At 39.7% G+C, this 15,871-nt stretch overlaps 1 protein-coding gene across 1 annotated transcript; it reads right to left on the bottom strand.

The window, feature by feature from the left end:
• Window positions 1–1,850: 1,850 nt before the first annotated feature.
• Window positions 1,851–15,253, bottom strand: abhd15a (abhydrolase domain containing 15a). Its single transcript, XM_086081606.1, has 3 exons — window positions 14,575–15,253; window positions 9,923–10,275; window positions 1,851–5,864 (listed from the first exon to the last, which is right to left on the bottom strand). The coding sequence occupies exons 1-3, from the start codon at window positions 15,040–15,042 to the stop codon at window positions 5,219–5,221; spliced, it is 1,467 nt and encodes a 488-aa protein (XP_085937732.1). The 5' UTR covers window positions 15,043–15,253; the 3' UTR covers window positions 1,851–5,218.
• Between the last annotated feature and the right edge of the window lie 618 nt (window positions 15,254–15,871).

Genomic DNA, 15,871 nt, shown 5'->3' with positions numbered 1-15,871 from the left:
GGCTGCTTGGTCAGACAACCCACAGTCTTGAACAGAACTCTCAATACTGCCCATTGGAGAGAATGAGACATCAGACATGGAAATAACCAGTAAAATATCACTGACATGGAGACTTGAGATGAAAATAAAGAATGAGAGAAATACGTCACAGTCCTTGAATTCAGACATTAGGAAAACATCATCCTTTCTTATGTAATAATTAATGTATTTATTTTTCAACTGCCATTATTATTATTATTAAGGGTCATTTTATAATTGGAGATTAATGTTAAGCAGTGGGACTTTCCCCCAGGGAACAAAATCACTAAAAACAAATACAGTCATGAAAATTAATAAATAACATTCTGTGATGAAGTACAGAACAATAACAACAATAAAAGTAATAATACTTCATAGAAAAGTAAACATACACACGCAGTATAGGCCTATGTATATACTGTACATTTACATTGTAAAGACACACTGTACATTATTCATGTTCACAAAATTGTGTGCGCACTGCAAATATGCTTTGATAATAATTGCCAAGCATTTGCGCATGGACATTTGGGGCTGTCATGTTCCATTGGATTCCTTTGCTTTAGCTGACTGTAGTTTAGCCTGAAGGAGAGATGGTTACCTGCAAGCAACCTCCAGTCATCAAGGCAAGAGGACATGCTTACACACGCAACACGTGAAAACACATAGTTAGCCTCGCGCATACACACACGCCCATACACACGGCAATGCCTTAATAATATAACAACTAGATAAAGAGGGCATGCTCCCCGTGCTGTCTGACCTCCTGTTCCTCACAGAACCAATGGGGCATAAGACAGCTCGGCAACTTGTGGACACACCAAGCTCAGAGGATGGCCACACCTTGGATATAATGTGACAGTTGAGGAATTTGCTGCAGGCACAAATGCTTGCAACGTGACTTTAAACTCCATACGTCACTGGAAAATGGTCCAGTGGAAATACTTGAGAGGATGAAAACTGCTTAGAACATGCCCCCCCCCCCCATGCTCAAATGGCCTACCTGTTCAGTCTTCTGTTATGTATAAGGTTTTTATGTATATTTTTGGGGGGCTTTTAGCCTTTAATTGATAGGACAGCTGAAGAATTGATAAGAAGTGGGAGCGAGAGGGAATGACCTGCAGGAATGGGCTGCAAGGCTCTGGAATCGAACCGGGGTTGCCTGCTCCGAGCACGATCTTTTACCACATACTCAGGCATTCTGTTTAAGACTGCATTTTAGAAATAGAAGACATCTATTTATTTATAAAGTTAATTATGCAACACAATTTAATTTTAGGAGTCTTAGGTTTTCAAAAGTAAAACCCCTCTTTTTTGTCGGTACAATTTGGTGACTATTTGAACTAGGTCTTGTTTGACTCAGCAGATTGCTAAATTTATTCCCCCATGTGCTAAATGCTAATTTTAAACAAGATGCTAAATATACAGACAGTTTCCAAGCCAAAAGCAGATCGAGCTGCGTCATTGTGACTGTCAGTGTGACTGTGACGCCTAATGAAGTTGACGCATGGAACATTCCAGGAAGAAACCTTGTCAATGCTGCCATCTTCTGGACACTAATGGAGCAGAGGTGGTCTCCACGGTAACATCGGATGACACTCTTGAAGATTATGATGTGCAAGTAAATCATGTGACCTTGACCTCGAATAGAAATACACTACTACTACTACTACTACTACCACCTTGCAAAAAAAATAAAAAAATAAAATAAAAAATAAAGTTACAGTAGATCAGTGGATCAGGATTCAGGCGTGTTTAAACGATCACAGATTTAAAAGGTCACAGAGTAATATTGTAATCAGAACACTGCACTGTTTTTTGTGTGTGCTGGTTATAGGCCTACTAATTGAATGATTTTTCTAATATATAAGTACAAGCTAACTGAACTGAGTGTTCTTTTAGTAATTTTTACATCTAGTTGGAACACAATTTCAAAATGCAAGTTTTCTGCTGGCTGTGACGGTTTTCTCATTCCCGGGAAATCATGTTACTGTATTATGTTACTGTATTCATTGTTTTGTTGCACACTTACACCACAGCCTAAAAGTGATGAACATCATGAACATACTGCACTCTAAAGAGGCTAATTAGAAAAGCATTAGAGCAAAGACGAATGAATGAGGAAATTTAGATACTATAGTGAAGTAAAAAAATTAAATACAAAATTAATTGGGGGGGACCAATTCAACTCATCTGGACTATTTATTCTTAGAACACATTAAAATGACAATTTAAACACAACACGTTTAAAAACAACAACAATGTTAAAAACAAATAAGACAAACTAAATAAAACAAGTGCAGAATCTCATGATGTGTTGAAAGCCATGGAAGTTAGGTTAAGTGCAATAGGAAAATTTACAAATTTCTATTATATTTCTATATTAACAATTAACATATTTAAATTTCCAATTTCCTAATCATCTTCCGTGTCAATACTAACATCAAGTGAGCAGAAATTATATTTAATATACGTACAGTATTATTATAGATCCCACTAGTACATTTGAGACACAAAATTTCCCTAAAAAAAAAAAACACCAGATAATTTTGAAGAAAGGCCTATATATCCCAATATAGCAGATTTACTTAAAATTGAATGAAATTAATGACAGTGTTCTATTCTTCTAATTTCTAGTTCCTGATTGTAAAAAAAAAAAGTTAGAGTAACGATATCTTAAAAATCTGTCAGAATATCGGTGTTCATTTATAAAGTAAAAAATGCTCTGCTAGCTGAGTTAAAAAAATAAATAAATAAAAGACTGCTGAAGATTCCCAAGTGGTTTGCACTCCACGGTTACCACCCCTGATATGCTTCTATATCACAGCATAAACGGAAGCACTGGTTGTCTTCCTCGTTTACTGTCCCTAGAATTACCTCTGGTGCTTTAAGGTGTAAACACCCCAAATAATCAATAATTCCTTTGTTGTAAACATCGTCAGTGCAGTGTATATGCCTCAGTATACTTAGGTTAGGCAGAACCATCCATTCCAACTTGTTTTTACTTGTTACAGTAATCCATTTTTTCAACAACAACAAAATAGAACAATAGAGTTGATGCTGTGTAAACAAACATCAGTAAATTTTGACAAATATATGGCAAATGATTTGTGTTAACATGTAATTTCCTAACTCAGCCACTAGGTAGAGCAACTAGACTTCAATTGTGCTTTTCTGTCTGTCTACCTGTGTAGTGGAGTATCAACCAAGGAGAAACACATTGCCGTTGGCTACCTTACAACAACCTTGCTTCTTTTTTTTCCTTCTTTTTTTGAAGGTCAGCATGACAAAAATTGCATGACAAAATTGCATTGAGGGGAAAAAATCGTAGTGTATTTCTTGCCTCTGTAGCCTTTGCAATCTTTGGCTTAAGTGCCTTTTTTTACTGTGTACATGCATCAAAATCTTTTATTATATTGTTGGCTGCATTTTGTAGTTCATGTACCCTGCATGACATCTAATTTGTGTGTGTGAGTGAAGTTGGTCATTATGCAAGTGGACATTGTGTCTGCCGGCACTCTGTGCACGTGGTTGTGTACGCGTTTACTGCTGGGTTCCAGCTGTCTGAGTGGATAATGCTCAACGGGGACACGCAATCTCAACATGAAATGGCCATGGGGACTGTGCTATTATTTGGGGTCTCTGTGACTCTTGAGTAGAGAGCAAGTGCATTAGAGAACAACATTACAACCGTGCTTCAAATGTTTCATATCTAAATAGTGAACGAGCATTCAATCATGTTATGTAAAACAACAGGCTTGGGGAGTAACGGAAAACATGTACCTGTTAAAATGTTTTAACTGTATTGCATTACAGTTACAGGAAAAATATGTAATCAGATTACAGGTACATTTATTAAAAATGGGGATTACTTCGAGGGATTACAATTTCTACGATGAGAAAGTACGAAAGAGGGCGAGAGAGAGAGAGAGAGAGAGAGAGACAGAGCAAGAGAGAGAGAGAGACAGAGAGAGAGGACAGAGCGAGAGAGAGAGAGACAGAGTGACAAAGCGAGAGACAGCGCGTGCCCGCGCGAGTGGGACCGTTGCTACATGTCGGGGAGGTGGGAACGAACGAACTGACTAGTCGTGTCCTCCACACGCGGGCAGTTTGAAAAAGCTTCACGGATGGGAGGAGGAAATGGCGACCGGTATTCACTGGAATTTACTTGGAGCGAAAGTTTGAGCTAAGAGTCCAGCGGCATGCTACGCGCTGTAGCTTCTTGCTAGCCTACAACCATAATGTGAGTTACACCTTCCAAACAAATCTTCCTCCCACCAATTCACTATTTAAACATCATACACAACATATACACGGTTAAACTTGTGACTGGGATAATAGTTCATTTTGCAGTTGATGTCACACATCATCATCTTCATTGGATGACTATCTCTCTATCTGTGAGGTGTGGTTGCTTTCAGTGACAGTTCGAAAACAGCATATGGCCTTTAATCAATCAATCAATCAATCGCCCACATGCTTTTTAATTACACAAGGATTTTTGCTATTTATAGGCTGCCCGGGTCCCTATCACCCGCAAATAGCAGGGGCACATTGTATAGGATGTATATTGTGGTGATATTTATTTTTATTTTGTCTTCATGAGCATACTCAATATTGGAGTAATCCAAAAATAATCCAGTTACATTACTTTAATATCATGTTACTTGGATTATGTTACTAACTACATTTTTTTGCAGGTAACTTGTAACTCTAACTGATTACATTTTAAAAGTAACACTCCCAACCCTGTAAAATAATAACCATATGACACAAACAGAGCTTTAACATAAAATTCTGAAATACATGGATGAAATGGTACACCCAAAAATTTAATCTCATCCATTCACAAATGTCCTCTCACTTACCCTGTTCAGGGTTAAAACTTAGCCGGACTTTTGCCAAGAGATGGAGTTTACATGTGAATGTTCACCAGTCAATCACTATTGGGGCTATTGACCATTTGCACCGACGTCACGTGATCACGTGACTGCCCTATGACGGACGGCGGAAGGAAATGATTGTTGAATGGAAGTGGACGTGACCCGGAGCGACTTAGTGACTTAGCGACTGCTATTTTACAAATTCAAAGTTATTATTGCCCATAGAGCCATGGAATCTACTACTTCAACCGAAGTTTGCGTGTCAGTTGAAGTTGCACATTTAGTCACACATCAGTTTCATTTTTCATTTATTTCATTCATCGTGTATAGGACCTCTGCCAGTTGTAAATGGCATGTATATTATGGGAACACGCAGGTACTCGTTTACATGTACTGACACTGCGGTGTCGGAAGCCTCGCCCTCCTGTGCCTCCCCCCTGACCCCTCCTCTTCGCAGCGAGCTGTTTCGTCCTCTCCTCTGCAGCAAAGAAGTCTGTGGTCGCCCTAAAGAATTCCAAAAGAGCTCGGTGGCTCCAGTTGGTCCCACGGTTTTCCGTTACGCTGTGCGATGCCGCCGCTGGGTGAGCTGGATCAGTGGAACTTCCTTCATAGTGCGTGGAAAAAACACAATGGCCACCTAGGCTTGTCAGAAGGAGGAAAAAATGTGGGTTGCTCTCAAAAAGTTCCCAGGGTACTGTGGACTGGGTATTTCCCCGGACAGGGTCATCCTGAGCGCATACGCTCAAGACTGGGATGGCCACTTCATCCACATCTCTTAAGGGTTCGTTGCGTTCCCAGTAAGCTTCCCAGGAAGCAGAAGTGCTGCCGCTGGTCCCAGTTGGTGCTGGAGATTTACAGCCTACCTGTTCACTTTGACAGAACACAACTTCCTCCAGGCTGCGTAGGGAAGTGGTAGAAAAGAGGGCGTCCGTACGTATGGTAGCGCTAAACACCGTCCTGTATCTAAGCACGGACACACAAAAAGACAAACAAAGAAAAAGCAGAAGCTCAATAGCATGCCTCTCATTATTGCTAACAGCCAGTGAGTGGAGAAGCATTTCTCTTGTCACGATGTCTCTCAGAATCAATCAGTTGTCACGGTAACGTAAATGTCCTAAATTGTTTGTGCTTTGCTGTGCAGTGGTAGGTCAATACAGTTATGTAATTGGAAAGTGGATTTTTATTATTTTGTCTTCATTTACCACCAGTAGATCGGAAATAAAGTAGCCTACCGGTAATGCTAAAATGCGATAAAAGTGTAACCAGATTTTGACTTTGATTTTTGTCCCTCTAGAATGTAACATTTTCTTTTTAAAGTCATTCAGTATTTAAGTCTCCTTTAGTTTTCTGAAGTGTAAATCTTTCGTTTTTTTACAGAGTCGCCAAGACAATTGGAGACTTTTTGAATGTCGAGATATTTTTTCATTGGCCAAGTCAAAGGCCTGATCTTAACCCAATCTTCTGAGTTGGCTTTGCACTTGTTGAAGACGAAAATGAGGGCAGCAGACACAAAAAGCAGCAGCAAAATTTGGTGGCGGCAGTGAGGGCCTGAAATAAATAAATCATCTCTGTGAAGGAAAGTTAGGATTTGGTGACATATGGGGCACTCATTAAAAATTGGGGGTTTTATCCACAATAATTTCAATTGTCCAAATACTTTTGAGCCCCTAAAAAAGGGTGTTTTCTCCGTGCTGATTATTTTAGTGAAAAAATCCACTGTAGCAGCAATAAAAATATTGTCTAATGTTCTACTGTACATCTGCTTTTCTTAATACTGTATTATTTTGATGGATGATGACTTTTTCCCCACTTCATTGTTTTTAACACTTTCAGATAATAAAATAAAGTGGGGGGAAAATTAAAAAGACCAAAACCCAAAAATGAATAAAGGTTAAAGTACCACTGATAGTCACACTCATCTAAGTGGGGTAGTTTGTTCTCCGCATTTGACCCCACCACTGAGGGGCTTGAGCTCAGGAATTATTTGGTGTTCGAACCCCATAATTCCAACCCAGTGTCAAGCAGGGAGGCAAAATGGGTCCCATCTTTTCAGTCTTTGGTATGACCCGGCCGAGGATTGAACCCACGACCTCAAAGTCCCAGGGCGGACACGCTACTACCACTTGAATATGATGTTGCATATTTATCTTCTGATTTAGTTCAGTGTACTTGACAAATTCACCATCTTGTTGAGTTTAGTTAATGCTGTGGTTAAAAAAAACCCCCCGCAAGCTTCAGCGCTATATTTGAATTTTCTGTCTCATTTAATCCTTACAGCTGCCAACACAAGACCACCTAATATCCTGCATGCCCTCTGCATTATTGATTTTTGTCTGACACATCATTATATTAGCTTCCCACAAGTAGATTTGTATTGGGATTTGTGTTCTAAAAAAAAAAAAAACAATGTTTTGCTACAACACACTAAACTAATCAATGGCAGTACTACACACTATGCAGAAAATAAAATTTTCTATGGAAATTCTACACTATTCTACACATTAAATCTGAGTACAGGCTCAAGTGGGAATATTAGTAACTCTGCTAAGTAGGAAATGTACAAACTATGGAATTGCTTTTGAATGATTGTGCTGATGTATGAATAACCCAAATTATTACATCTTAAAATGAATGGTTTTAACAAAAAAGAAAAAGAAAAAAGAAATAAGTCAAATTAGGACTTTATATTTAACTACAAACAGGTGTGTGCTGCTCAAGATGATTCCACCCCCTAAAATATTATAATTTCTGATTATTAACCGCAATGGCCAAATTTGACCCATACAGGTATGCCCTTGGTGATAATGACAAAAAACTGGCTGCCATTACTGCCATCCTCAAGAAAACTGGACTCAATCATGATGATTTCAATAACTTTCATCCATATTTCCTTTCTAAAATCCTTGAAAATGTCGTTGCCTCCCAAATCAAGACCCAACCATGCCCCGAATAAACAATTTCCCTCTGATCTTGTCCTCTCATCTGACTCTGGCCTACTCACCATTTTCATCCTCCCAGATCTCTCTGCCGCCTTCGACACAATTCATCATTCAATTCTGCTTTAGCGTCTGAAATCTTTTATCCACATCACGGACGACGCCCTCACCTGGCTGACATCATACTTCTCAGACTGAAAACAGTTCATTTGTATCAATAACTGCTCCTCCTCTATTGCCCCGCCTGTAACGAGGCGACACTCAGGGTTCGGTACTTGGCCCACTCGTCTTCATCCTATACGTCCTTCCCCTCAGTCAGATTATCCATCACCATGGCCTCTATTTTCACTATTATGCCAATGACATCCAAACCCATTGATCTCCACCCCCTTTCTGATTTTATCTCCTGGACGCAAACAAACTTCACGGTACCAAAACTGACATTATTATAACAGGTCCCAAATCCCTCACCTCACCAAACCTAGACTTTTGCCTCTCCTTTGACAACTCCTCCCTCTCACCCTCACCCCACTACCGGGACCTTGGAGTCATCAGAACTCTGCCAGCTGCCACTTCACCAATACCTGTTCCTGTGACCACGTCATCCATCGTCCAGAACCTTCATTCCCTTTCCACATCAAATTCGAAATTCTCCTACTCAGCCATAATACCCTCCATCACCCGGCCCTCGACTTACTCCACTCCTGCACCCCTACCCTTATTGTCCCTCTAACAATAACCTCCTGACTGTTCCTAGGACCAGACACCAACCTGGGGGAACAGAGCATTCTGTGTTGCTGCCCCCACACTTTGGAATTCACTCCCTAAAGACATCCATGATGCTATTGGTCCCTGTATTTTCAATAACCAATTAAATTCACACCTGTCCCTTTGACCTACAACAAGATGTCCAAAGTATGGCCTGGGGGCCATTTGTGGCCTGCCATCCATTTTTATGCGGCCCGCAGCATATACTAAAAATGACATCTGGTACTAATAAATTAGTTTTATATACTTTACATATTTTCTAAATATGCAAATCAACTAATTACAATTACAACAACATTTCTCTTCTTAACAATGTGAATGATTCCCAAGTGACTGTGGTCTTCTTACGACAGATTGCTCCGGTTTAGGTTCTGAATGCCGAGATGGGATTCGGCTGCAGGTTTAGTGCAGGGGCTGATATTTACTGGTGGGTTACAGGGTATCTACCACCCCAAAATCTTGTAAAATCCTAAATGATTTGCCTGTTCAGGTAGCAGTAAAAAAAACAACACTAATATATAAACAATATGCAATGGCCTGATTGACTCATTTTGGTGTCCTTGAAAAATTTACTCATTCACTGCCATTGACGGCTATAGACGTCAAAAATTCATTTGAACTATTTCTATTAGTTTAACATTTGTTTTCTCACTTTTGTTAACAAGAGTATGAAAACCTAGAAGAAAATTATTGTACATTTAGAACAGATATAAAATGTATGATTAATCGTGAGTTAACTATTGAAGTCATGCGATTAATTACAATTACAAATTTTATACGCCTGACGCCCCTAATTTTTTATAATTTAATTGCCTGACGCCACCTAATTTTTAATAATCTTATCTTTAGAAAAGATAAATAAATCAAATAAAATATTATTTTTGAAAAAATGTCTAGGTTTTCATACTTTTGTTTACAAAAGTGGGAAATAGTTTAAATGAATGTTTGACGTTTATAGCCGTCAATGGCAGTGTTTGAGTTAATGTGTCAACCTTAAACATTTCTTGACAATAATATGTTATATGTGACCTCACTAGTCTACATATGACATTCTGATTAATATTACATTTGTGGAATATTAGTTATGAAGCAAAATCCAGCCATTTGTATCCATCACAGGGGCGGCCATTTTGCCACTTGCTCTCAAATGAAGATGACATCAATGATGCTCAGGTAACAACCAATCACAGCTTATTGTCAAAAAATTAATTTTGGGGGTTGACTTTCCCTTTGAAGTAAATTAAATAAATAAATACAAGTGTCTCTTGCATCATTGGATTTTTCGATCTGAATTTCAAAACTGTTGCCTTCTCATACCTGCTGAGGCCCATTTTCTGGTACAACACCAAGGCCCATTGCATGGGCCAGCAGAGGCCATTCTCAAACCAGCTCTGGCAGCGAAAGACAGGCGACAGGCAGACGGCCGCCGTCACGTAGCTGGACGAGCCGCACTCCCCCAAGTAAGAGAGGAGGAGGCCGGAGCCTGTGCTCTCGCTCACTGCATACAGTTTGCTGGCAGGCTGGCGGTAGCGGATGTAGCGCACGGCCTCTCGCAGGTCTGCGGGGTCTCCAAACTGCTGCAGTTTGACAGTGGTGAGCGGAGCGCCGTTGTGGCTGCGGCGGTTGAAGACTGCAGGGAGGTATCCATGGGAAAGGGCTGTTTGACACAACTGTGGGAGGTAATAAACAGAGACAAATGTGTCCGTTATCTCCACAGGTTACAGAACGCTATGATGGAAACTTTGCAAGAATAGAAACAGCTTCACCAAATGATGAGTCAATTAGTGGTTTCTTACTCAATTGTAATTCTTCACTTGACCCTTTTACCTTCAAAATATAGCACACGTGTGATTAGCATGTGGTGCCAGAGGTTGTTATTGAATGTAGTTGGCAGGTGGCTATGGTACTGGCCAGGAACTGAACCCACACCGTCTGCACGAAACGCAGCAGCATGTTGAATATAAATCAACAACAAAATAAGATTTTACAACAGTTTCCCTACATCCCACTAAATGTGTTTTCTATTATAGTCCCATGTCTCATTTGAAATTGAACGGAAAAAAAGCTGGCCACTATAAAAGTTCATGATGATGAAGTGTCGCTGCCTTAAAATGTCGAATTTATCAGCAAATGTTCACTTTCACCACCTTTAATTGCCCATATAATACAAGCCAAATATGAAAGGTCATCTGGAGCCAGGATATTGCCTTTTGACAAATGCCTTTAAACTTGACAACGGACAGATGTGGAGGGAGACCCTGACATTGTTATCACGCAACTCATTGTTATCGTTGCAAGCATATGCTCAAAGTAAACCAACTACAGAGTAAAATTGTGCAGACGTACAGTCTACCATACAGGAAAGATAATTAGATTAACTGTGGTCAGTGAAATTCTCTGTTTTTAACTGTTACGCCACAATGAACAAAAAGCTAATTGTTAAACTATTAAGTTTAATGAGATAGATTAAAATGGAAGTCAACCATAAATATTTCTTGACAATAATACAGTATTTTTTGTTTGTTTGTTTAGTTTTATGTGACCTCACTAGTCTAAACATGACATTTTGATTAAAATAAATTTGTGGAATATGAGTTGCAGCCATTTTTATCCATCTCAGCGGACGGCCATTTTGCCACTTGCTGTCGACTGAAGATGACAATGTTGCTCAGGGCTCAGGCAACAACCAATAACAGCTCACCTGTTTTCTGAAGCTGCGCTGTGATTGGTTTCTACCTAAGACCTGAGCACCATTGATGTCATCTTCAGTAGACAGCAAGTGGCAAAATGGCCGCCCCCTGAGCTGGAAAAAAAACAGCTGGATTTTGCTGCTTAACTCGTATAACACTAACACAAAATTAACAGGAATATTATATTAAGACTAGTGCATAAAACATTATTGTCCCAAAAAATGGGGGCGGGGGGGGCTTCCCCTTTAAGATTTAATGTTTTCATTTAAAGATTTCTCATTAAACAGTAAAGGAGATAGAATTCTGAATAGAGGCTCAAACTGAACGAGGTGACCTCACCGTGAAATGACATTGCTCAGGTACGATTAATACACTACATTTAGTGTATATAGAAAAAGCAAGATTTCACTGCTCGCTTTATGGACCAATGTCGACATAAATGAGGGAACACAGACATTGCTACATGAGTACACACGCTTGGTTGGCAAAGTTAAATTCACTCAACATCGAACAGCAAGATCTTCATGAAACTTAATGGAATACCTGAATGGAAAAGAAAATAGTCAGTTTGAACAGGTAACAGTAATAAGAAAAATCACTCTGCACACGACATCATAATGCTTAATATGATTTTTTTTTTTTACGTGCTCTGGATATTTTTAACGTGTCCATATAATTTCATTAAATGTGCAACGAATGCCGAATGTTTTTCCTGCAGGTCTTATTTGCAATATGCTGCGTTGGTAATAATAATTAATTGTCAATAGTTTAGATATTGAAATTGTCAATATTTTTATGATAATTGCTACTGGCTCTGCCTCAGTGATCAGATTGTTCAAGTCTGAGCTTGTGAAGACAAACTCAAATGATGACGGGCAGCTTTTCCAACGGTGTGCAGGCAGGACCGCTTGTCAGCCGAGTGATAAATTCCTTAAGTGAGGACTCTAAGACGACTTCAGATGTGCTTCTCTAAAATAACATTAGCAGATTAAACTATAATATACTGTACCCCCCCAAAAAAAAGGATTTTCTTGTACTGGTGAATAGTCAGTATTTTTATTATATCTTAAAACATATACAGTATACTGTACAGTAATGCTTACAGAAAATGACATGCACACAATGCAAAAAATAAACTAACTAATAATTTGTTTTTAATATCCCAAGGCTTAGCTTTAATATAACCACATTGAACAATTTGTTTTCATTCCCTATATCAGTTTTACAATATCCTTTTCTTTCCCCAAGCTCAAACTTGTAACAGTGTACATGTTACTTGCTGTGATATTCGGATGGATGTGATTCATGTTACTATATACCGTTCCTTGGGATCAGTAAAGCATCAAGCAAACCAATAACCAAGCATTATGTAATTATCATAATGTACTCCGAGTAGTTCATAGTGAGCCTCATTTACTCCTAAATGCATAGAAATGTTCATAGGGAGTGTATATGCAAAGTCACCGTCGAAATTCCCGTTTTCTTCACAATACTGCGCATTTGTTGACGAATCAGAATTAAAGTCTAAATGACAGCGTATGCTTACAGTGGTCACATTTGCATAAGCCACACCCACGTGTTAATTGGCGTATGCCCCTTGTGGTGCCTCATCCTCAAAAAATGTCAAGTCTAATATGGAAATGGTACACTGAACGAACAAAACGCACAGCATTGCCCGGATGATTCTTTCGACATTGTTTCCAGCATTTTGCACTCAGTCATTGTTTCAATCCAGTTACTGCTGCTCCCCTATTTGACATTTGCATGACATTCGCAATGAGCGCACACAGTATAAAAAAATATAATGAGCTCGCACGGTGGCATGAATCCAAAGTGTGCACAGCATTCAATCGACGCAATGCTGCCCTTCCCGTGGCCCCCTCAAGTCAAGTGATGCTTTATATATTGACTCATTCAATTACCTCAGTCAGTGTATTGGGAGAACAGTATAACGACTGACACTGCCTCTCTGCAGCTGCTCATTTCTATTTCACAAAGCTTTTAAACAGTGGGAAGAAATGACACTGAATGTTTTACTACATCAAAACACTTAGCCAGGTCCATTAAAAAAAAAGAAAAAAAAAAGCAACCCTCTGATGAAAAAAGTACAACAAATCTGTCATGTATAGGCAGCACTGTAATTGTTTTCCATAATGCACTTGCTGGCTACTTTATCAGCTGTCCAATTAAATGAAACTGCCAGCAATCAGTCATACTTTCACAGTTGATGATGTACTGTGCATATTCTTACCAGCCAATTTATTGTGTACCGAGGAACCTAAAATTAGACTCAATATGAGAGCCATTTGCAAAACTTCACAATGGTAATGCTCAGTACTGATGCTAGGAAATGAATAGTTCCCTGTGGGCACAATTAAAAGCCATAATTGAAGTTTTAAAGTAGAATATTGGTTTTGTTTCTTGTATTGAATTTCATTACACTGTGCAGATGTGCCTAAAAACATTGCCAGATGACAGTCTTTTATAAAAAGGTGCCCTCCACAATATGATCTTCAAGTGTTGAATAGCAAGTGCAGCACACACTTTTTGCAGTATTAATGTACTTTCTTATCAGCTTTATTGTCACAGCAGCAATTTATGAGTTCAATTCAAAAGCTGTCAATAATTCTTTAACGTTGCACAGTTTTGGTTGACCTCAGAAAGACGTTCATTGAACAGGTATATAGAAAAATTATAAAAAAAAAATTAATTGTGGGGTGTTTTTAATTTTGCATGTAATTTTTTGCTTAACAACAAAATCTGTGCATGTTGCATGCAGTTTATTACAGATTAACACTGCAAAAAGATTAATGCAGTAATCATTTAACATGATTAATTAATATTTGGTTTTTGGAAGAAGAAAAAAAAGCATTATTAAGCATGGTCCTAATAAAACGAGTGTATTTTAAAAAGGTCAAACTCAAACTGTATACGATCTTTTTTACACCAAAACATGTAGCACAGATTTTCTTTATGGTATATAATTTAGATGACTTTCGACTGACACAATCGTAATCTGTAGTTAATTTAGGATGTTATGGCTGTAGTTGTAACTGCACTGCACTTATGAGGACTTGTTCGAGAGTTATTTTGGTCACATTATTTAGCAACATGAGGGCAAAACTATGAGAAATCGTTCTCAACATAATACAGTACAGTTCTACACCACTGCACAATCATATTAATGCAGTAAACATCATCTATTTATTGGATGTTATCCTGTGCATGGTGTAGCCTACTTATGTTAAATCCCCTCAAGTCGCACCACGTCCACTTTACCTGCAGCACATTTCTGGTGATCTTGCCGAAAGAATTGGGGATGATGAGAAGAACCGGGCTGGTGGAGTGGCTGGAAGTCCTGCGCCTCTTCTGGTGGGAAGGAAAAGCCCAGTCCAAAGCCACCAGTCCATCATCGCTCAGCTGCAGGTTGTCCCGCACAAAGTGGACCGGGCTGCCGTAGGACCAGCACGCCTCGTACAAGCTCTGCAGGACGGCACTGGTCCGCCACGTCCAGCCGACCCACGGCGAGTAGCTGGTGAAAGTGGCGCAGTTCTTTAGGAGATAGTTGGCGAGGGCGGAAGGTTTGCAGATGAGCTCCACGCTGCGCGTGTGGTGATCGTCTTTCAGCGGGGTGTCCGCTTCTTTCGGCGCAGTGTTTGTACGCTTCTCGGTGGCAGAAACTTTGGAGCTGGACCAGATTATTGCCACCAGAACCGCAGCGCACAGGACCACGAGCCATTCCAGCATGGTCACAATGAGTGCACAGCGCGGACGCCTAATCAGCGGGACACTTGTGCACAATTAACACTAATTTGTCCTAAATCCGCGTCCCACTCCACAGCTGTCCTCCAGCGTAATGAAGCCACGCGCAAAATAACAAAATCATTTTTATTTCGCTCACAAAGTACGTTCATCGTGTCTCTGCAGAGTAACCCAAAAGGAAACAGCTGCCTGGGCGAGCAAAAATGTGTATGCAAAAAGCTGAATGGAAACTCCTCCCTTTCACGTCCAACCCCTTCCACCGTGATCGGCAGGTAGGGCCCACACGAAGCTGGCACTCAAGTGGCTTGCAGAACATATTATTCGTATTTTTGAATATACAGTTATGTAACACACACTCAATTAGTTATTTTATTACATTGATTCAAAACATGATGAACCCTCCATTCTCTATGCCACAACCAGAGGTGGGCACGTCAATCAATTTTGAGCGACAGTCATTCGGCAATCGTCAAAGTCGGGACACCCATCCCGCCGAACCAAACCGTAATTGTCAATCTATCAACGTTATTTCAACCCGTCTTCCATCATTGCTAAATTACAGCCACTATTTGAGGACAGTATTTTCGGCAGTAAATTTCACGGGCGCAGTCTGCCAATCAGTTGTCAGTCCATCAACATTATTTTAACCACTTCTGTCAAATTACAATTTGTCACCACTATTTTCCACTTGACGTTGTTATGTTACTTCTTTTCCTCACTAATATCGCCACTAATATGTGCATACGGCCGTAACTGCCAAAAATACAACCGCGCATGGCCAATGGACTCAATGCTTCCTCTTTTTCGGACCCCT

The sequence above is a fragment of the Leptonotus elevatus genome, chromosome 7, assembly GCF_054856555.1.
Source record: "Leptonotus elevatus isolate MCC_2025b chromosome 7, RoL_Lele_1.0, whole genome shotgun sequence".
NCBI lineage: Eukaryota > Metazoa > Chordata > Actinopteri > Syngnathiformes > Syngnathidae > Leptonotus > Leptonotus elevatus.
Note: the sequence above shows the minus strand (reverse complement) of the source record. Positions and strands in the feature narration are given on the sequence as shown.

Bases quoted from the DNA above. Each gene is read 5' to 3' on its own strand.
- abhd15a (XM_086081606.1), bottom strand. From the start codon at position 15,042: ATGCTGGAATGGCTCGTGGTCCTGTGCGCTGCGGTTCTGGTGGCAATA. The intron at 10,276-14,574 runs GTAAAGTGGACG...TACCTCCCACAG, and splicing joins TCACCAGAAATGTGCTGCAG to TTGTGTCAAACAGCCCTTTC. The intron at 5,865-9,922 runs GTATGAGAAGGC...GTCCGTGCTTAG, and splicing joins CAGAAAATGGGCCTCAGCAG to ATACAGGACGGTGTTTAGCG.